Below are 22,544 nucleotides of genomic sequence, written 5' to 3' on the forward strand. Positions count from 1 at the left end.
GATTTGAACTACTCGTGCGGCCAACAGCAAATTTAGAAAGCGGAACATGAGTGCCAGCAGAAGAGCTTTCGACTTAGTTTTAAGAGGGTAAAGAGCCTCTCAATTCATCATGAGGTAAATGAGCGCGTTGGTATTTGATTCTCAATTTACTACCAGCCAACAACACAGTATTATGCCACCAACACAGTTCTGAATGAAAAGTAATTAGCTAACTATAGATTTAGCGTTCGAAGCGTTTCTTTCTTTATTTGGACTTTTTGCACTCAGAAAAGTCATGAGAGGATTTGGCGACGCAAAATTTGATTAGCTCGTTTTGATAACAACTTGAGTTAAGCTACACCTATGCTATGCGGTGTTGTGTTTATTTGTTGTTTTTCATCAGCTCTGAGTCATTAATTTTTTTACCAAGTCTAATATCACATGCCGAAAACTTTCGGAGCATCTGTGAACCGGTCAAAAAAGAGTTGAGCGACGACTGGCATGTTTATCGGCGTCGCTTGCAACGAGATGAGTTTAAATCAAGTTTTCTCTCGATTCGGTTAAATGTACTCTAAATAAATTAACAATCAAAACCATTCATGATAAAAACATCAATGAAAACATATCTTGGCTATAACAATGTATAACAATACCAAATTTGATTCAATTATAATTTTTCTTGCTTTAAAATTTTAATTTTGTTATCTTATTGAGAATGCTAGCTTGCACCACGGTTTATTATTAGAGTGTTTTACTTAATACTTTTAAATATTTAAATATTTTTTCTGTAGTTTTTGTTTCGTTTACGAGATGATACTTAGCTAATTATATGAGGCATGTGTTTTTCTTTAATAAATTGGTCAAATTTATTGGTTTGAAAATAAGAAGTCATTAACTGCTGCTAAACCTCCAGAAGGCATTACTGTGGAAATAAAAGAGCTCTTCATCAATACAAGTTAATTAAATGATTCTGTGATTTATTTAACCAAACAAGAATAGATAGTATAGTCTAGAATGTAAAATATCTGTTACGAACGAATCCTTTGACAATATGCGATCTTTTATTATATATGCAGTCACCAATTTTCTTTGAAGAAAAAAATACAATTTTGAATGCTTAACTCTACTCGTTAAAAACGGTTTTTATTGCAATATACGGGTTCCTTTACAAACCAATGTTGAGAAAGGCGCTCTTTTGAGAGAGAACATTTTTCGAACAAATTAAACTACTTATCATTTCCTCTCAGTTGGAATAATCTGAAACATTCATTGACATCGGGAAGAGTTAACAGGAACTCGTTTGGAAAACCTTAATCTTGTTATTAACAAGGGATCTTGTACCAGAGTATTGTCATACAGTTACATTGTAAGTGTTGTGATCGTGTGGCACCGAGATGGCGACGTTCAGCTCCAATGACATGGCCATGGCCATCATCTTCTGTACTTTGGGCACCTTTCTCCTCATGTCTCTCATATTCTTCATCCTCATTAAATTTTGCTCATTTCCTCGCGGAACAGGTTAGTGGTTGCTTGCCTTCAATCAGAGGGAAGTAGGCTCTGTATTAGAATGGAATCCACAAAAAAGCGTTTCCATCTGTTTTGGATTTCACTTACAAAATTACTTCGCTTGAACACGTTTACAGCGCTCTTGCCTAGTAATGTGACATCTAAATATGAATAGCAATTGAAAAAAAAAGTGATGCAATCGCTTTTTTAAGCCCAGAAAAGGTTATCCCTAAAGCAGAAAACGCGAAGAGTTGTTGTGATAATCTCAGAGCAACGCTCAGTTAGTGTTCTCACTTCAATAATATTTTCGCTGTCAGCAGTTTTTCTACATACTTTCTTCAAGTGATGTTAAGACTTAATTAGCACAAAATGAGTTTATTCAGACCCTCTGGAGTTGTGCCGATAATTTCTTACAATTTGATCACAATAATGCATATTTATATTACTGTTAGTCTGCAAATAGTGGTTCAACAAATTACAGAAAGTTCATACATCGGACTAAAATTTTTAATTTTCAATAAATTAGTTCATTTTTCATTCGTTTTTGCTTCTAGTTTTGTCAGATTCTCTCCAACCATTAGATCCAATGGGTATGTGACATAAAAACACGCTATGCAGTATCCTCATTTTGGTAGTAAACTCAGAAAATTTATGATAATTCCCAAATAATTTTAATTTGATGAGGATAGGTAAAATGAACCAATTTGATGGCTTTAGGAGGGAAGGATTCTACAGACGGTGGTAGAGGTCACATCGCTCCACCAGTCAACCAGGGAGTCAACTCCAATGGTGAGTAAGCTTTTGACGTGATTAATGATGTTAACAGCATAACATGGTCTTAGTCAGCGTGATCTGTTCCATTTCCACGAGTCAAGTTTCAACATTTTTGACAAGCAAGTTCATTTTCCGAGAAAAAATATTTCTGTTCCTTGTTAATTGTTTCTTTTTTGTTTCTTTGCATATTTAGATCTGGTTTTATATAATGGAGTCATTCTGTTTTTGTTTTTCAATTTGAATCAGCATGAGCTATTTCGGGTTATTAAAAGAAAAATAATTTCTGACTGTTCATGTTATGCCAACATGTTTACTTAGCCATGCTCTTTTGAAATTTATTTGAAATTTATTGCTGAGCAGTAGTTCGTGGGATCGATTCCGATGGTGCTATGTGTTTGTTTGAATCAAAGTCTTTCTAAAATCAGCGGTATAAACTTTCTTCATTAGCCGTTAATTTCGTTGTGCATGCAAGTGCAAATGCACTTTTTTTATATAAATTGTCGGGTGCCGCTACAACCTGCAAGAAAATCAAAAGGCAACAAGCATATCCCATTGCTACACAAGTAGCACAGAATGTTACGATCACATTCATACAATACTTAACTAGTTTAAGTTTTATTGAGTTTTTCAATTAGTGTCGTTTCTTGGGCGTGACGTGATGAGAGAACTGTAAACACGCGTAGAAAGTTAGCGGGTAGCCGTGGCTGAGTGGGCAAGACCCGCGGCCTTAAACACAAAGTTCATGGGTTGGAATCTCGCTTCGGTAACGGTTGGAGGAGTAAATGTGATCCACCTCCTCAAATTGGGAACGGTTGCGGCGAAATAGATGACATCTTTCTCCCACACGGAAACAAGGCACAAGGTTAAATGGCGAGAGCTCGGCCGGGGGCTAATAAAAAAGCATATCATTTATTTTGTCCAATGATATAAGTAAAATTCAAAAAATATAGTTGGGCATGCTCGACAACAGTTGTTTTCCAAATTAGAATAAAAAGATAATTGACAAGAAAGCTTCAAAACTAAATTGTTTTTAATTAAATCAATTTTTTAGCCTAAAATACGAATTTTTGTATAACAGATATCACGCAACTACTTTATTCGCTCTAAAATAATCTAACACTCAAAGAGATTAAACCTGTTTTTCTCGACACTGAGACATGTTTCTGAGTTTTTTAAAAAAGTTTTCCAATCAGGATTGAAATGGTTTCAATATTAAATATCATTCGAGCCATTCTGATAAATAATTGTGGAATGTGATTTTACATGGAAAACCAAAAAGTGAAACAGCCGAATTCATTCCCATTTTCATTGATCGTAACAAAAAGAGAGGCTCGATTAAAACTCAAGCAGACTCGGTTAAAATTTTCCCTTCCATCTCAACCAAAAACCAGTGAGGCTTCAAAGTTTCTTAAACGTATACGGTTTTTGTCGAGTCGAAATTAAATGAAAGAGCTTCTAGCTGCAAAATTGAATCCTTGTTCATCGCTTCTAAGAGGTTCTGATATCCTGTTGCATTTTTCTCATTTACGGTGCTTTTGTTGTCTAAATTGCGGATTTGAAATCTTGTACAATTTCTGAAGACTCTTATAGTTGGTGAAGCTCACGTAAAAGCCAGTGTTTCGTGGCGTTATTACTGCGTTTTTTGTTGCCATACAGCAACCAATGGAACTGATTAGTAGTTTATCATCATGCACAGTATATACTTAGTAAAATTTCGAAGTGCAACTTCAAAAGAGTCATCAGCGCTATGATGTGTAACGCTCATGAATGTCCAGGCTTAAGTCAACGGTCAATACCAAAAGCAGTTTGTAATCGCTGTCTTCGAGTCATGAGCCAAGATGTTTTTCCTGCTTAGAGTTGCCCGAAGTTCCACAAAACTGCGATGTCCACGAAGTTCTATGGCACATCTCCTGTCTTTTTTGCGCTGAATCTCGAAATCGACGTTAATTAAGGAATGTTTGCTGCGCACTCATCAGAGCTGAAAATCATTACGTTTTGATAGATAGATTAGGGATGTTTTTACGTGTTTTGCGCTCGTTCCTTCGTTTCTTTAATGACACGAATATGTTCTGTAAAAGTTACATCTTGCCGCCACAGATTTTGCAAACGGTTTGAAATCTTTTTGAAACTTTTTGTCCATATATGTTTTGTGTACAATCCTTCTCACGATTTTTAGCTGCTATGCATGTTTAACAGGCATGCTTTTTTCATTTTTTAAACTTGAAGTGTTTCATATATAAGTTGAGTAAATGCAAAAAAAATCAGACTAGTGTAGAAAACATACTTTTTGACTTCTTGTTGATGAGGCAAAAACAGTCTGTGAATGTTCCGATTGTTTCTCAAATAAATCGTCATGTGTGAATACTTATGATTTGCAAAATTTGTTCAAGCATCTCGGAATTATTATCCTGGGTTAAGTTTTGTTTTCAGTGCTGACTTTTACCTAGTTGCAACCTCATTCAAGCACTTGAACATATTTAGAAATGAAAACTATTTTGATTTTCTGCGATTGGCAATTGCGTATTGTATTGGAGCGTATTGTATTCAATTTGTGGTGTTGAAAGAACGAAAAGACTTGTCTCTGAGCAATAATATATTATTTATATAACTGAGGGCTTCACTATCTCGTCATGTTGAAGGTTTTTCAACTTACTGTTTTTGCATGTTTACCGAAAGAATTTTTTCTCGTTTAAGCTATATCGTATATTGCAATGGTTATGGTTTTTTTTCGAGTTTCCACTTCGATTTCAGAGCTCATTTCAATGAGTTTAAAGTAAGCAGCTCAATAGTGGGATGATATCAGGGTTCCCCGGGCTTTGCGAAATTTGCCCAAATATTTTTAGTGTACGAGCTACGACAATTTTTGTGATTTTTTTTCGAAAATTTCTAGAAAAATCAATTTAAAAAATAATTCAAGTTTGAATATCCCAGCCCTGTAGGTGGGGCTGCCAGAGTACTCTCAGGAATTGCGAATCTTGCATGCAAATTTAATTGCTCAAATATTTGTATTTTTTGAGATATGATGTGTTTTATGAATTCTTTTAATTTTTCAGCAAACTTAGAGTTTAAGAATTTCAAAAGAATTGATATTCCCAACCTTGTTGTTAAGTTCTTTGAGGGTACTTTCAGGAGTTCCAACTTTCAAATTGTGCGCCCATGTGCAACTGTTCAAATGCTCCTAGTTACCGAAATGTGGCCTTTGTTGTCTTTTGTTTTATATGTTCATAGAACTTAGATATAAAAGTTGCACAAAATTTGAAGTTTCCATCTCAATACTTACGGTGTTTCTAGTTAATCCCAAGATTTGCTAATTTTGCCTCCTAATATGATTGCTAAAATGAAACTAGTTTTCGAGGTTTGACTTATTGTTTTAATGCTTTTTTCCATAGTTTTTTCAGAAAACTTATATTTAAAATTTTTGTTTCAAAGTTTGATTTTCCCAGCCCTGTAGTTGGAGGCTTTCAGAGTAATATCAAGAGTTGCGAATCTTGCCTCCAAACATGACTGCTCACATCTATGTAGTTATCCAGAATTGATGTTTTTTCGTGATTTTTCAAAAAAAGTTAAGAAAAATCAAGTTTAAAAACTTGAAATTGCTAACGCTGTAGTAAGGGGTTGTCAGAATACTCTGAAAGTTTGCATATCTTGCCTCAAAATTTGACTTTTCAAATTTTTTAAGTTTTTTGGAATTTTCTTGAAGTTCGAGAGTACAGTGAGAGTACTCTCAGGCGTTGCAAATCTTGCATCCAAATGCGACTGCTAAGTTATGTTTTACTTTCCGAGATTTGATATTTTTTGATATCATTTCAAATTCTTTCAAAGAACTTAGATTTTAAAAAACATCACACATTTCGATGGTTTTTCATAAATTGAATTACAGAAAACTTGAAAAAAGAACTTTCATTGCGACATTTTAAATTGCCAACCCTGAAATTGTGTGCTTTCATAGTACACTCAAATGATGCAGATCTTTTTTCGAGTATATGCGTTGTTTCATGAGTTGCACCGGCGGTGCATTACACACTAGTTGCTCTGAAAACTAAGACTTTCTGCCCGCATAGATTTGTCCGAAGTTCCATAAGGTTTGTGATGTCCCCCAAGTTCTTTGGCTTAACTGCTAAATCTTTTTCGCGTTGAAGTATCCCATATAAAATGTAGTGTGAATCTTTGTTTTCATTTAAATACTGGAATGGTTTATTTGCGAGAACACGCATATGACCCTCAAAAATTTTGGTATTTTCATCAAAAATTGTGATGGAATGCGTTTTAAAATCTGAGTCGGTCAACTTGTTCAGTACAGTCCTTACTTTTTCAGTACCTGTTTTTTTTTCTATTCCGTCTTCTTTGTCTGCTGTTTATTCAGTTTGCTCAAACTAGGTCAATTTTTGTACAACATTTTCTGTAATTACACTTTTATAAAATTGTAGCAGCCTTTTTTTCTTCTTTTTCACTCTTGTGATAAGCACGGTCATTGCAACAAAACATTTTCCCCCTTCAAATGTGTCGCGAAAATGTTTCGTGTTTCGGCCTGTTTATTATTGAATACAATTTAGAAACAGCTATGTCCGCCCTAGGTTTTTGGTTTGAAATTTTTTTGCTTCAATTTTTTGATCGACTAAAGTTATGTCTTAACTGCCTAAAAATGTTGTCCTTGATAGTCAAAAAATGGAAAAATTATTCTTGTTTTTACACCGGAAGGATTTCAAACTTTGAGTTTCAAATTTATGTATAGCTCAATTTTTTTATATCCGGAAGGACTTCAAACTGAGTTTTAAATTTATGTATAGTTCAATTTTTTTTAATATCCGAGTCTTGAGCTAAGACTTTCTGCCCGCATAGATTTGTCCGAAGTTCCATAAGGTTTGTGATGTCCTCCAAGTTCTTTGGCACAACTGCTAAATCTTTTTCGCGTTGAATCGCGAAAGCGACGTAAATTAAGGCATGTTTGCTGCGCACTCATCAGAACTGGCAATCATAACGTTTTGATAGATAAAGCAGGTATGTTTTGCTTATTGTGCGCTTGCTTAGTTTTTCTTGCTTGACACGAATATGTTCTTGTAAAACTACCGTTTGCCCTCCACGGTATTGCATATTGCAAACGGTTAGAAGTCATTTTAAAATTTTTTGTCTAAATATGTTTTGCGTACAATACTTCTCACAATTTTTAGCAGCTATGCAGGTTAATCAGGTTTGCTGTTTCATCTTTTAAAATTGAATTATTTCGAATTCAGGTTGAAGAATTGCGGAAACGTTGAGACTAGTGTAGAAAACATACTTTTCGACTTCTCGTTGATGATTCAAAACTGAATGTAAATATTGCAATTGTTTTTCCATAAATAAATTTTCACGTGTTAATACCTGTGATTTGCACCATATTTTAGAATTTCATGTTTTAGAAATTTTTATGCGGGGTTAAGATTCTTTTTCAGTGCTGACGTTTTCCTAGTTGCAACCTTATTCAAGCAAGTTAACTTATATAGAAAACAAAATATGATTTCGGTTTTGAGCGGTAGGCAATCAAGGGTTTGTAATCAATTTATGCTGTTTAACGAACGAAAAGACTCATATCTCCGCAATAACTCCTGTGACAAAAGTATAAAACATGGCGTGAAACTGTTTTCTTTTACATACTGGACTTATTCATTTTGTGAGAACCCCCATATGGCCCTCAAATATTTAGTCTGCTTCTCAATAATTGTGATTGAGTGCTTTTTAAAACCTGATTCGTTTCAATTTGTTGAGTGAAAACTCACTCCCATATTTTTTCAGTACCCGTTTTTTTTATCTTCATTCATTTTTTTCCGTTTTCATGCTTATTATGAGCACGATAATTGCAAGCGGATCCTTTTCCCACTCAATTCTCTCGTGAGAATGTTTCGGTTTTCGGCCTGTTTATTGTTGAATACATTCTATGTTCAGCTATGTTGCAAATTTGGCCAGAAGGTAATCTTGGATTGTTTTTGCCTTAAGTTTGTAGTTTGTATCCCGGTTGGACAGTTCTCAATTTCTTTTTTCGCTTCGAATTCTTTGATTGACTTACTTTTTGTGGTCCTAGTTGCCGAAAAATTTTGTCCTTGATGGTTCAAAAGGAAAATTATTCATGTTTGTACTTTGAGTTCTAAGTTTCTGTAAAAATCAAAACTTTCTATTTATCCCCGAGTCATGAGCCAAAATGTTTTACCCGCTTAGAGTTGTTCAAAATTCCACGGGAGTTGCGATGTCTCAGACGTTCTTCTGCACAGCTACTAAGTTTTTTTTCGCGTCGAATCATTCTCGTAAATTTAGGCATAATAGCTGCGCTCTCATCAGAACTGACAATCAATACGTTTTGACAGATAGATCGGCTAGCTCATTTATTTCTTGCCTCAGCAGATATTGCAAATGGTTAGAAGACGTTTTGAAACTTTATGCGCAAATATGTTTTGCGTACAATCCAATCCTCTCACGATTTTTGGCAGCTATTTAAGTTTAACTTGCTTGGCCTCTAAGTTTTAAGTTCGAAAGTTGACAATTTTGAAACGAAAAATAGTCTGGACGAAAAATAATTAAAATTTGACCCATCAAAACATTGAGTATGCTTTAATATTTTTGTACAATGCTTGTTAGAAAAAGTATTTTGTCCGATAGCACGGTTGTTTTCTGACACTTATCCTGTCAACCACTTGCTTATCCTTGGAATACTGCGGGCTTGAAAAATGAAGAAAATTAAATTGAAACAAGGACAACTGGCTGCTGTGCAAGTAGCACAGAATATTCCGACTATACTCTTAAAAAATACTTCTAAGTTTTTCGTTTTATTTTTTTTCAAACAAGTGTCAATTTTTTGTGCGTAGCGTAGTGTGATCAAATGATTTAGGGAATTTTTCATCTAATTTTTTCTTTGTTTTTTTTGTAGTTTTTTAAGTGTCGAACAATCTTCGCAAAGTTAATTTAACTGAGTTAAAGTTTAAGTTTAACGGCTTATCTTTCTACAATAAGCGTGCTCGCTTGCTTTATCCGCTCAAATTTGAACTGAAACTCAAAAAGTTTTAACCCGCTTTTTTTCTCGAACCTGGGACAATTTTTTGAAAATCCTGATTTTGCATGGAAAACAATGAACGAAAAAACTAAAGCACACCCGTATGCAAAAATTTTCCTCATTTTTAAAGGTCGGAATTTTACAGAAAGAGGTTTCCGTGGAAGTAGCCCGCAAAATTTCCGTATGCTGTGATGTATAAAAAAAACTGAATTTTTTAGAAGTTTTTTAATGACGGGGGAGCAAGGGATGGGGCATATACTGAGAATGGGCTATTAGCTAATATTAAATTTGAAATTTCAAATCTATTTCTCTCGACAAAGAAAACTATAGGAATTTGTCATGACTTAACCGGTGAAAAACCAGAAATAAAATGGAAATACGGAGATACAGAAATACAGGAGGCTCACCAGAATATGTGGTCGGAACAAAAACTCCAGCTTATTATACTTGAGATATTCAGATATATATCTCGATTTGCGCTTGGAAACCTTGTAATAAAACCACCATTAATAAAGTACATTAAAATATTCAAAAAATGCGATAAAAATTATAAATTTTTTTCTTTTCTTGAAAATCGTTTTTAACGAAGATTTCAGTGGCCTGGACATGCAGTTATACTTGCACAGTGAATTACTTTTTTTTCTGAAGTTTCGCAATTAATATTTTTTAGCTGAAGTCTGTGCGCTTGCTTTCATTTCCTTTTCCTCTCATGCGTTGTAAAGAAAAGCTTTAGTATAATGGATTTGATCTCACGAAGATGTATGATTTTTTTTCTGTATGACCGTTTCAACTCGAAAACAATATAGCTGTCTTCTTTGTTACTGTGGTGGACCAAGTGAGCATTCTCCCCTTAAATAAATTTAGGGGGAAGATTGTCCACTTAATTGAAAGTAATATTTTTCAGCCAATCAGATTTGAGCACAGTGCATGCAGGCTTTACGGCTTGAATTTGCCCTTTAATTTTGGAGGGGAGATTGTTCACTTGGTCTATTAAATAAGAGATTTTTCAGACTGTGGGGTGGGGTGTTAGCATTTTCTAACTGTTTGGGTTCACTAAATTGCATAACCAAGCGGTTTTTGAACATTCAATTACTTTTTATTTAAACAATAAATTTGGTCGGTACACTTCGAGAAAAATACATGCTTTTGTAGACTTTTTGTCTGCTGCAGTGCTATCTTAAAAGGGTCAGTTAAGTTAATTCAAAAGTTAGTTTAGTTTATTATAACTTTTTCGCTTATTTTTTCTTTTTTCTGGCGTCTTGATGGTTTGTGATTTAACCGGCGTCCAATTTAAACCACCTCAATTGATCAGCAAGCTCTCATATATTTAACTGCGCGATGCTTTGTAATCTGCCAATCTATTTAGTTGTAAAAGTATGTATGAAAACTTTCAAAGATTTTTAAAATTAAGTTTCATCTAATGCTGTAGGATTTTACGTGCAGGTGTGCAAATTTAGGGTCAAGTTTACTACCTCAATTTCACCAGAGTAAAATCATATTAGCCCGAGTTAAATTGTTGCGTTAAACCTAAGCATGTTTGAAAAACTTCCACGGTGCTCGGGGAAAAACAATTGTTCCTTTTTGTTACTACTCCAACCAGCGGTGTACATGACATCCCCGATCCGCCACGTTATCGCTGTTAGAGCGGCAGGTGTATCATATTATAATAAATATCGTCGACTGGCATATATATTTTATATGTCACTCAAAAACCGGGCATGTAGGTTTTTGAAATTATTTTTTCCTCTTGATAATTTATAAGGTGTTTCAACAGGACGATTTGTGGGTGATGTAGATGGGAATTTGGGCGGAAGTGGAGGCGGGGGGACAGAGGAAGGAGTGGTTTGGGTAAAGAAGAGGCCGGAACATGACTTAAACTTCAACATTGAGCAGAGCGAGGGCAATGAGTTTGTCATCACAGACTTGGACGCCAGTCCGGAACTAATGCAGCAAATCGATCAAGGTCAGATGAAACTTATGGTCCGTTGGGTGGGTTGTTGGTGGGTGGGAAAAGAAATGATTCTGTGAGATGTCGTAACATAATAATGCCTTTAAAATAGCACTTTGTAACTCTTCCTCGGAAAAAGCATGACAAAGCTCACGAGATGTCGCTGAAATTAAAGTATAGAACTTAAACAGTATTTCTTTGTGCTCATAAGTCATAAACGGGATGCACTGCCGATATGCGATGATTTGGTTGACCTTCCTTAAAGCTGTTAAAGATGTGTATTTTGTGATATAGGAGATATTCTGAAGGGGTGCATGATTGACTTCCAAAACTGCACTTTGTCAAACTCCATCGAGGTCCTCCAGGTAGTGTCTCCATTCGTGGCCCAGTTGCAGGTGGAAAAGAAGAACCGAGCGGGTGGTGTTTCTGGCTCGACTGGCGCTGGGTTGGATATCAATCCCCACGTGGCCATAGACATGCAATCTCCTACTGGTGAGTGTTGACGTGTCAGCTAATCGAAACTTATTTTGAAGGCCCAGAATGGTTCCACAAGAACAGCTTACTTAAATAAAGTTATTCTAAAAAGTTGTGGTTTCCAGTTACCAACAAAATCAACCTCAAAGTCAACATCAAAGCACCACAAAAAACATCAGATGAGTTCTAGTGATACATAATTTGAAAACTTTTTTGCTCGTGATTCGAGCTGGAATAAAACATCTAGTGTTAAAATCTGCAGCGTCGACAAAAAGTAGTGTGTAGTTTTTGCATTTTAGACTAATCTAAGCGGAAGAGTTAGTCACAAGTCTATTTCATCCGACTCAAATATAATGATACTATACTTAAATATTTTAAACATTGAGGGTAACTAATTTGCATTCTTAACCCCTCCTATAAAAACAAACCATTTTGCACAAAAAATCCTGCCTTATAATTAAGTTCAAGAACCGACTCTGCTAATTTGATATAGAAGTAACGTCAGTGCATCAGACGCTAGAGACCTGAGGCATGAGTCCAGTCAGGGTCTGTTCTTTTTGCAAACTGGAAAATTTCAGCTGGTTTGTCTTATTGTTCCGACCATTGAAAATGGAGAGGAACATTGTATTGGGGTATTTTAATTTTTGTTTTTGTTTTCCACGCAAAATCAGGTGCCACAAATATTAATGGGACTGGGTTGAGTGATACATTATATTAAAGCCCTTGCAGTCGCGATTCGAACGATTTTCAAAAGTTTTGAAAACGTTTTCCCAGTGTCGAGAAAAACCTGTTTGAAATTTTTTATTTTTCGTCTTAATTCGAGCGAATAAATAAGCTTGCAATAGCTTATTTTAATGGATTAAAAGCTTACAATAACATAATTTAAGACGTAAAAGTTTAGTTTTACTCGACGAAAGTGAGTTTTTTTTAGTATTTTAGCGCTTTTTTGGAATGAAGAATTTCAAAAACTGTAAAAAAAAAATGGAAAAAAATGGTTTTTCTTGTCATTTTGAACATAAATTGTTTTCCAATTTTGTATTTTACTAAAATTGTCGAAAATGCCTAAGCTCTTTTTTTTTGTCAAAATGTTTTTATCACACCGCTCCGAAAAAACTGAGACGATGGTCGGACATTTCTGTGCACCGTAAGCGGCTGTCCTTGTTTTTGTCGGTTTTGTTTTCACAGCAAATCTTTTTGAAGGTTCAGCTATTTATTATTTCAGAATGGCATTTACATTATTCTGTATGATGCATAGAATTGAGTTTTAAGTATTTTTGTGGTCATTTTTATTATATTTGATAAATGATTATCATAAATAAATCCAAGTCGAGATTTGTGTTTCAAGTGATTGGAATTTTTTTAGATTTTGATTACAACGTTCTGAAAAATTTAACTTTTTCCCATTTTTCGAGATTCACTTCTTTTGGAAATGAGTATTTTTAAGCTATAAGTATGTAAGCGAATGGGTCTTGTTTGCACTAGAATTTTCAAAATATTTGGAAATATCGAGTTTTTTTTCTTTTTTTCTCATAACTATTTGTATACAGACATTTAAATATACCTGTCATATATAATTGTAGCTTTTATTGTATTGCAAGTGGTGCGAAGTCTGTTTTGACTATCTACAATAAAACTGCCTTAACTGTCTTGAGTTTAGATATTTGATCAGTGTTTTGCTTATAGAAATCCTAATGAAGCTGACATTTTAGCTGATTTGAGAACTGGCCAAGAACTAGACGTTCATCAGCAGCAACCTGAAAACAGAAAAGCAGGAGGGTCTCTGGTGTTCGACTCAGAAGCGAACATTGATGAAACTGATATCCCTGATGGGCAAACCCAAAACAACTTTGATCTCCATGACGCTCCTCCGATCTCCCCTTTCAGTGGCGAAATCAATGGGGTTGCATCAAATGATGTGAATATAGACGTTCCTAATCGATCTTTCCAGTCCTCCCGAAAACCTTCAGCGAGCGAGATATCTTTTGACGCCATATTGAACGCGTCTAACTCTCGGAAAACCTCCATGTTTGCATCAGGGCCAGACTCCAAAGAAGTCCATATAGACATTGACTTAGGAGTTGATAAAAATAGAAATCTCAACTCAGAAAACCCTCGAATGGCTCTGGAAACCCCGTCTGCCAGAACAGAAACCAAAACTACGCGCAATGAAATGGAAATGGATACACCAGAAATGAAAAAGAAAGGACTTTTTGCATGTTGTGGTCCTAGTCAGAAGTCTAAGAAGTCCCCGAAAAATCCTCACCCCTCACATAACACTCCAACTTTCAATGCTGAAACCAACATAGACACTGATGTTGAAGTTGGATTACCACAAGCAGAATTAATTAGTGATGATGTCATAAGATCTGACACGACACGCACCGCTGATCTTTTTGCAGTCGCAGTAGACAGTAGTCTAGCGGAAACCCCAGAAGTAGACCACGAAATGAAATTTGCGGTACCTGAACCTAGTATTCCTGCAGAAGTCCCTCGGGCTGGCATAAATCTAGAAAGTAGTCCAAATCTAAACATCTCAAATGACAAAGACTTCGAATTCAACCCTCAAATTGACGTAGATAAACCTGAAATGCAAAAGGATAAAAAGTTTGGCGTTGGTGGCAACATCGAAAAGGATGCGAACATTGAAATTCAAGGAATTAAACTGAACAAAGGGTTTGGATTCGGCGATTTCGATGTTGGTGACGATACAAATAATGAAACTGAGCAACCGAAACTAAAGAAGGGTATTATTTTTGGGCTTGAAGGTGACAGTGATGCGGATGCTGACGTTGGAGCGAATCTTGAGTTTAATACTCCCAAAATAAATGGATTCGGTTTTAAGACTGAAGCTGACGGGGATCTGCCGTTTAGTAAGAGTAAAAAACCAGAGGTGGATTTCGCTGAAAATTATGATAAATTTGCAGTCGAAACAGCCACAGGCGAGGATGCCAAAATCGGCTTCGAAGGTTATGAAGGTCCATCGCTTAATAAGAACTTGAGTGCAAACCTGAATATGAGCAATGGTGGATTCAATTTGGACGGCATCGATGCTCATAACGAAGGATTCGATTTCGGCATCTCTGCAAATGCCGATGGCGATGAAGCCAGAAAAACTCAGTCGGACCTGGACGCCCGACTTGAGAAAAAAGTTCTTCCCAGTTTCGAAAGAGACGATAATCATTCAAAAGATGGGCTTAAAGTGGAAACGCATGCTTTCGACATGGATGTTAAAACCGATTTCGATAAACCAAGAGTAAAAACTAACTTTGGCGCAAAGTTCAATGATGACGAAAGCGACCTCCAAAAAGATGACAAGAAAAACTTCGGTTTTGGCACAAGTCCAAATGCTCAAGATGAAAAAGATGGTTTCAATTTTGGAATTGACCTTGACGATCCCAGTGCAGAAATAGAGAAAGAAGCCCGTCTGGAGAGCAAAAAGGTTCCAGTTGACTTCAAAGCCAGTGCGAATGTCTCCGCACCCGAATTTCTCGGAGAAGGTGATAAAGAGGGAGAAGGCTTGATGGGAAAATTGAAAAAAGGGTTCGGGTCCATGTTTGGAGGAGACAGTGACGAAGAGCAAGAAGCTAAAGTGAAACAAGATGTGAACAAGAGTCTTGATCGGCCTGTATTGAATGTAGAAGCCACTGCAGGTGTATCGAATGAAATTGCAATTGACAATGACGTTAAAATGACATCGAAAGGTAAGATTAGCAAGCGTTATCAAATCGGAATATACACTTTTTTCGGGCTAACAATTTATTTAATAGAATCACTTAGTATCTTTATTCATAAAGAATTCATATTTCTTAGCATCTCCGGCAAACTAGTCATGGGACAGAAAAGGACCTGAGTTCGAATCTGACAAAGACCTGTTTTTTTTTTCAAACGAAAAATTCCGTTTCTAAAAACATGTCAACCTATTATTTTTCTGCTTATGATTTATCGGCTTAGTTGCCACATTTTCGTTTTTGATTTAATCCTTTTTTTTCGTTTTATTTTCGCTTAAAACTTGTTCGCCCAAATGATTTCGGCTTGTATTTAATCGGCTCAACAACCTAGTTTTTGGTCTTTTCAATTCAAGGGAAACATAATTTTTATGCTACCCTCCGGATCGAACAAAATGCTAAAAAAATCTTAAATCTTAGAATAAAATTCTAAATTGTTCATGACGACAAATGTGTTTTGCGGTTCTACGGGAATTTTCCCACATTTTTGGCACAGTTGCCGCTCGATAAATTCTTTTGAATTTTCATTAAATGCCGTCGATTCTATTCTGGACGCAAATAGAACTTTCCAGACAACATTTTAACACTTGCGAAACCTTTACCTAAATCGCAAATTTTAGTGCTTTTTTGGGGCACCCTTACAGCTTTTTCATAGCATATGATTTGTCATTCGAATAGTAAGAAGTTAACTCAGTTGATGCATTTTTAAATCATCAAATGAACCTAAAAAAGCTATTTGGTACAAACAATATAACTATAATTAAAACTCAATTTCAGCAATTTTCAAGCACAATGTATCGCAATTGTTCGGAATGCACAATTTATACATCAATATGGTTTTATACTTTCCGGTTTACTTTCCGATTTACGCAAAGTTAGCGTCGATGCCTTCAATTTGTTATATTTCATTTTATTACTTGCAAAACTGTGTTTTTTTATTTGGTGCAACTTTTGCTGCATCGAACTCGCAATTTATTAGCATATGTAGCTGCGTTATTGGTGGCTAGTTTTTGGGAATTTTACGCATCCTTGGCTGAGTGCTTACTGCGTGAGACTCAAATTTGCTAGGTCGCAAATTCAAATGCGACACATAGCCGAGTTTTTGCTATTTCGAGGCTTATTTCTTTGTTTTCACTGAATAGAGCTGCTTTTTGGTCGTATTCTTGCAAGTGTTTGCAAAGCACAGCGCCTCTGTGTAATTTGCTTTGAAATTCGAAAAGTAATAAGTTCGCATAACTGATGTGTTTTCAATTCATCAAATGAGCCGTTAAAACTGATTTGTATCAAACAACATAATAATCATGAAAACTCAATTTCAGGAATTTTCTAGCTCAATAAATCTCGCAATTTTTTGAAATACATAATTTATACATAATGTGGCTTTATGCTTTGCAATTTGTTACATGCAAAGTTTTTATGGATGCCTTCAGTTTGTTATAATTCAAATTATTACTTGGAAAATTGAGTCTATTTGTATTTGGTGCCACTTTTGCTGAATGGCATTGGCAATTTGTTAACATATGTAGCTGCTTTTTTCGTGAATAGTGTTTGTTGGTTGCTGAGCTTGTGTGACTGAGTGGATAGTGCGTGCGACCCACAATTTTTTGTTTGCGGTAGGTCGCAGATCGAATCCTAGATTAAGCCGAGTTTTTGCTAATTCGAGGCCTATATCTACTTTTAAGAGTAATGACCATAGTGAAGACTCTTATTTAGGTTTTGCTGATTTTTTTGTTTTTTTTTTTCAGGAAAAGTCTTAAAAGTCTCTAATAACTACAGATGCGCATTCATACATATTGATGCAATTATGAATGCTTTTAGATATACTTGCCTTTTTTGAGTTCAATTGAAAATCATCTGCTGAAAGTGACATAATTAGCACTCTGCAAATAAGAACTTGGAAATGGCGCAAAAAAACGAGAATGATTTCTAGTTTCGAAAGTGTTCTTTAATTTTTAGCTTTCCAGTGGAATAAAAACTTTACCTATTGATCCCGTTTTTTCTAATTAAGTTCATGTTATCAAAAAAGTGTCAATCATCAATTGTTCTAGAAATTCAAAAAGTGTTTAAAGGGGATCTATTTGTATGTTTACTTGCGCTCATTACTCTTTCAATCTTCGATTGGTTAACATTTTCTAATTGCACTTTTTAGAGCTGCTTTTTGGTCGTGTTCTCGCAAGTGTTTCGGAAGCGCAGCTTCGCCTCTGTGTGAAAGTATTTTTCTATGTGGTTTTCCATTTTTTTTGGTCTTAGTGGTTCTCCTTTCCTTGCGTATCTGCTAGTTTACAATGCTTTCTAGTGTGGTTTCGCATGTTTTGTGAAGCTCCGCTTCGCTTCTGTCTTTTAGTATATAAATCGCACATGTCATTGAAAAGTTGATGTGTTATTTAAACATGATTAGGTTTTATATCTTGATCAAAGCGTATTCCTGCCTTATTTATTATCCAAGCATGTAAGCGATGAGAGGAGTCTGCCCTAGTTAGAATAAATTCGATGCACTTGGAAATACCAGCGATTAGAGTTCCGCACTCTTCGCTATTCTGTCAACTGTCAATGCTCGTTTTCGCGTTTTCTTTATTTTAAGAAAAAATTTTGTGCCATTTTTCGAATTTATGTGTGAAGAACAGTTTTTTTCTTACTCCAGGCAACAAGACTCCTAAAATGCAGGCTTCTGTGGGCTTGGACACCGGAGTCAAGCGGGAACTGACCAATGGACCCAGCGAACCCAGTGACATTAAATCCAAGAGTGAGTCTACTGGAGACAAGGACAAAGATGGCAAGCACGTGCTGGCAGTGTACAAGCCAGAGTACAAGATAATCATCGACCCAGTGACTGGACAGAAGAAAAAGTTAAGGAAGAGGAGAAAGGAGGAGGGGGAAGAGTGGAAGGGCAGAGACTATGACATCAAGATCGATCCCCGCACTGGCGAGAAGGTCAAAGTCAGGAAACACACCCCGGTATAAATCTCTAATGAAGATTTTTAAAGTGCAAAATGTTTATAAGCCGGTTGCTGTGCAAGTAGTACAGAATCTTCCGACCACATTTATGAAAAAACTACAAAAAAATTTGTTCTTCGTTTTTCTTCAAATTAGTTTCGTTTTTTTTTGTGCGTAGTGTGATGAAGAAACTATGCAAACGCAGAGAACTTTAGCGAATTAGCCGTAATCGACAACAGTTGTCTTCCAAAGTAATGAATAACAAACATAAACAATGAAAAAGTTAGAAAAAAATTTAAACTTTCTAATTTTTTTTGCCCATTAGTTTTTAAAACCGGTTTTTCTCAACACTGGGACAAACTGGTTTTTCTTTACATTGGAACAACTTTTTGAAATATTTTTAATGTTTGTGTTACCTAATTTAGCGTTGAAAAAAACTTGAACACACCCGAATACAAAGTTTATCCCCATTTTCGATGGTCGGAACAAAAAGCAGCTACTTGATTGCAAATAGATTTTTAATCTTAATTTGATGAATTGTAATTTTTAAGATGAATCTTAATTTTGAAGTAATTGTTAAATTAAAAACAAAAGTTGGATCTTAATTTGATGAAGGTTTTGAAGTAATTGTTAAATTGAAAACAACCGTTTGATTTGAAGTAGATTGTCAATTGTCTAATCTTGGAAATTGGATTATTCGTGATGAGAGATGATAAAGATGTTTTTGTTCCGACCATTAGAAATATGTGGCGGAACTTTGTATTCGGCTGTATTTTAGTTTTTTTTTGTTTTCCACGCAAAAACAGGAGAAAAACTGGTTTAAAATTTTTGATTTCCAGTTCAATTTTGAGCGAATAAAGCGAGCGAGCAGGCTTACAACTGCTTATTTATGCTTTATTTAACCCCTGAAAACTTAGTTTTAAGCAAGTTAATTTAGTTTTTGGAGTAGAAAATTATTTATTACATTTGCTGCAAAAAAAACTTTTGTGTAATTTGCTTTTATTACTATGACTGTCGGATATGCCAAAATTATAGTTTTATGTCAGACTTTTTTATCACACCACGCAGACAAATAAGACTAATTGGATAAAAAAAAAATTTTTGCAGTTTTTAAAGACTATAGACGGACTTGCACAGTAACCGGCTATCCTTGCTTCGTATTGCTCCTACACCAAATAATCATAAATACGAAAATTAATGAACGAGTTTTTTCAGCGCGCCACATCTCACGAACCCCTTTCTGCCTCCCAAATGGAGTCACCGGCCGCAAACAACAGGACTTCAAAGTCCGCGGAGAGACCTCAGACATCTTTAAAACAACAGAGTCCCGGAAGCCCAACAGGTATGCCTAATGGGGGAGGAGAGTGCGAACTATCCATAGACACCAACATGGATATCACTGGCGAAGTGGACGGAAAAGCGTCTGCTGGATCTTTTCTGGAAGCCAAGTTACCATCGGCAAAAGTAGTAACAGCGGCCAGTAATGAAGGCTTCACATCTCGCAAGGAACTCGACATGATTGACAAATCTCTGGAAGAATTACGAGCCGCCCAGAGCATCTCAGTGAACGCATCTGGACCCCGGTTTGGATATTCTTCCGCCGGAATTGGGCGCGGCTCAGATTCCGATTAGACTTATTATTGAACCCTTCCCTTTTTGCAATTTTCTACAATATGTATCTTTTTACTCGGTTATATGTGCTATTTTGGACAAATCGCATTCGGATTTTAGATTTTATCTCTTTTGTGTATAGTGACTACGTTGCACCTGTCTTTAACGCGGTTAAAAATTAGCATTGTGTGGTATTATATGTCACTTTTGTGAACAAGCTTCCATTATTAAATGAGATGTAGTTTCAAATTTAAACAGTTGTAATCGGATCTTAAGATTAATAAAAAACAGTATAAAGTTGTTGTGTAATATTAAATTTATACCTTTTCCTAAATTTTGGTATTTGAAAGACAGAATGTGCCCACAGAGCATTAAAAATTCTTCCACCAAAAAACTCACGCGAAAGCTGTTCACTATTTTGAAATTGAATCTGTTGCTGCATTTGAAGCACCTGAGCCCCAAAGTACCGTTTTTAAGAGAGATATTCTTCTAAATTTGTCTGAACAAAACAGTGCAATGCGATCTATTTCTATTATATGTTTGAACGCGGGCTTCATTATCTCGCCATGTTTAAGTTTTTTCAACGTATTATTTTGGCTGTTTGACAAAAGAATTTTTTCTCGTTTAAGCTACATCGTATATTGCAATGGTTTAGATTTTTTTCGATTTTCCTGTTTGAATTCAGTGTTTTTTTTTCACCTTGAAATTAGCAACCCAATAGTGGGACGCTGTCAGGGTTTCCCCGGTAATGCGATTTTGGCCTCCATACTTGAATAACCAAATCCTTTTAGGTTACGAGATGCGGCAATTTTCGAGATTTTTCAAGAGATTTCTAGAAAACCTAGTTTTTTAAAATTTCTTTAAGTTTGAAATTTTCAATTCTGTAGTGAGGGGCCGTCAGATTACTCTCAGGGGCTGTCAGTTTTGCCTCCCGATTGTAGTTTCGAGATATGACGTTTTTTATGATTTTTTCAAAATTTTTTAAAAAAATTTAATTTTTTTAAAAACTTTCTTGTTTGAATTCAGTATTTTTTTCACCAAGTTTGAAATTAGCAACCCAATAGTGGAACGCTGTCAGGGTTTCCCCGGTAATGCGATTTTGGCCTCCATACTTGAATAACCAAATCCTTTTAGGTTACGAGATGCGGCAATTTTCGAGATTTTTCAAGAGATTTCTAGAAAACCTAGTTTTTTAAAATTTCTTTAAGTTTGAAATTTTCAATTCTGTAGTGAGGGGCCGTCAGATTACTCTCAGGGGCTGTCAGTTTTGCCTCCCGATTGTAGTTTCGAGATATGACGTTTTTTATGATTTTTTCAAAATTTTTTTAAAAAATTTAATTTTTTTTAAAACTTTCTTGTTTGAATTCAGTATTTTTTTCACCAAGTTTGAAATTAGCAACCCAATAGTGGCATGCTGTCAGGGTTTCCCAGGTAATGCGATTTTGGCCTCCATACTTGAATAACCAAATCCTTTTAGGTTACGAGATACGGCAATTTTCGAGATTTTTCAAGAGATTTCTAGAAAACCTAGTTTTTTAAAATTTCTTTAAGTTTGAAATTTTCAATTCTGTAGTGAGGGGCCGTCAGATTACTCTCAGGGGCTGTCAGTTTTGCCTCCCGATTGTAGTTTCGAGATATGACGTTTTTTATGATTTTTTCAAAATTTTTTTAAAAAATTTAATTTTTTTAAAAACTTTCTTGTTTGAATTCAGTATTTTTTTCACCAAGTTTGAAATTAGCAACCCAACAGTGGCATGCTGTCAGGGTTTCCCAGGTAATGCGATTTTGGCCTCCATACTTGAATAACCAAATCCTTTTAGGTTACGAGATACGGCAATTTTCGAGATTTTTCAAGAGATTTCTAGAAAACCTAGTTTTTAAAAATTTCTTTAAGTTTCAAATTTTCAATCCTGTAGTGAGGGGCCGTCAGAGTACTCTCAGGGGCTGTCAGTTTTGCCTCCCGATTGTAGTTTCGAGATATGACGTTTTTTATGATTTTTTCAAAATTTTTTAAAAAAATTTAATTTTTTTAAAAACTTTCTTGTTTGAATTCAGTGTTTTTTTCACCAAGTTTGAAATTAGCAAGCCAATAGCGGCATGCTTTCAGGATTTCCCCGGTAATGCGATTTTGGCCTCTATACTTGAATAACCAAATCCTTTTAGGATACGAGATACGGCAATTTTCAAGATTTTTCAAGAGATTTCTAGAAAACCTAGTTTTTAAAAATTTCTTTAAGTTTCAAATTTTCAATCCTGTAGTGAGGGGCCGTCAGAGTACTCTCAGGGGCTGTCAATTTTGCCTCCCGAATGTAGTTTCGAGAATGACGTTTTTATGATTTTTTCATAATTTTTTTAAAAAATTTAATTTTTTTTCCTCGATTTTCTTGTTTGAATTCAGTGTTTTTTTCACCAAGTTTGAAATTAGCAAGCCAATAGCGGCATGCTTTCAGGATTTCCCCGGTAATGCGATTTTGGCCTCTATACTTGAATAACCAAATCCTTTTAGGATACGAGATACGGCAATTTTCAAGATTTTTCAAGAGATTTCTAGAAAACCTAGTTTTTAAAAACTTCT

The 22,544-nt window shown here is 35.4% G+C and overlaps 3 protein-coding genes across 4 annotated transcripts in view; 1 reads left to right on the forward strand and 2 right to left on the reverse strand.

Moving 5' to 3' along the window:
• LOC134842670 (vesicle transport through interaction with t-SNAREs homolog 1B-like) overlaps window positions 1-22,544 on the reverse strand; it is a 543,554-nt gene that overhangs the window by 187,739 nt on the left and 333,271 nt on the right. The gene's annotated exons all lie outside the window — the stretch shown is intronic.
• The window catches only part of LOC134842672 (mitochondrial import inner membrane translocase subunit Tim10 B-like), a 532,474-nt gene that overhangs the window by 176,663 nt on the left and 333,267 nt on the right, over window positions 1-22,544 (reverse strand). The gene's annotated exons all lie outside the window — the stretch shown is intronic.
• LOC134841286 (uncharacterized) lies at window positions 676-20,303 on the forward strand. Of its 2 annotated transcripts, XM_063857174.1 has the most exons (8): window positions 676-1,336; window positions 1,372-1,497; window positions 2,203-2,274; window positions 11,052-11,240; window positions 11,520-11,717; window positions 13,409-15,400; window positions 18,066-18,379; window positions 19,574-20,303. In XM_063857174.1, exons 2-8 carry the CDS (start codon window positions 1,374-1,376, stop codon window positions 19,988-19,990), a joined length of 3,306 nt encoding a protein of 1,101 aa, XP_063713244.1. In that variant the 5' UTR covers window positions 676-1,336; window positions 1,372-1,373; the 3' UTR covers window positions 19,991-20,303. The 2 variants fall into 2 exon arrangements, with proteins under 2 accessions (XP_063713244.1, XP_063713243.1); XM_063857173.1 differs by having other exon boundaries at window positions 676-1,497.

The sequence above is a fragment of the Symsagittifera roscoffensis genome, chromosome 3, assembly GCF_963678635.1.
Source record: "Symsagittifera roscoffensis chromosome 3, txSymRosc1.1, whole genome shotgun sequence".
In the NCBI taxonomy this organism is placed as follows: domain Eukaryota; kingdom Metazoa; phylum Xenacoelomorpha; order Acoela; family Convolutidae; genus Symsagittifera; species Symsagittifera roscoffensis.

Coding starts and splice junctions, on each gene's coding strand:
- LOC134841286 (XM_063857173.1), top strand. CDS start 1,374: ATGGCGACGTTCAGCTCCAATGACATGGCCATGGCCATCATCTTCTGT. Junction 2,275..11,051: donor CCAGGGAGTCAACTCCAATG/GTGAGTAAGCTT, acceptor GTGTTTCAACAG/GACGATTTGTGGGTGATGTA. Junction 11,241..11,519: donor AATGCAGCAAATCGATCAAG/GTCAGATGAAAC, acceptor TTTGTGATATAG/GAGATATTCTGAAGGGGTGC.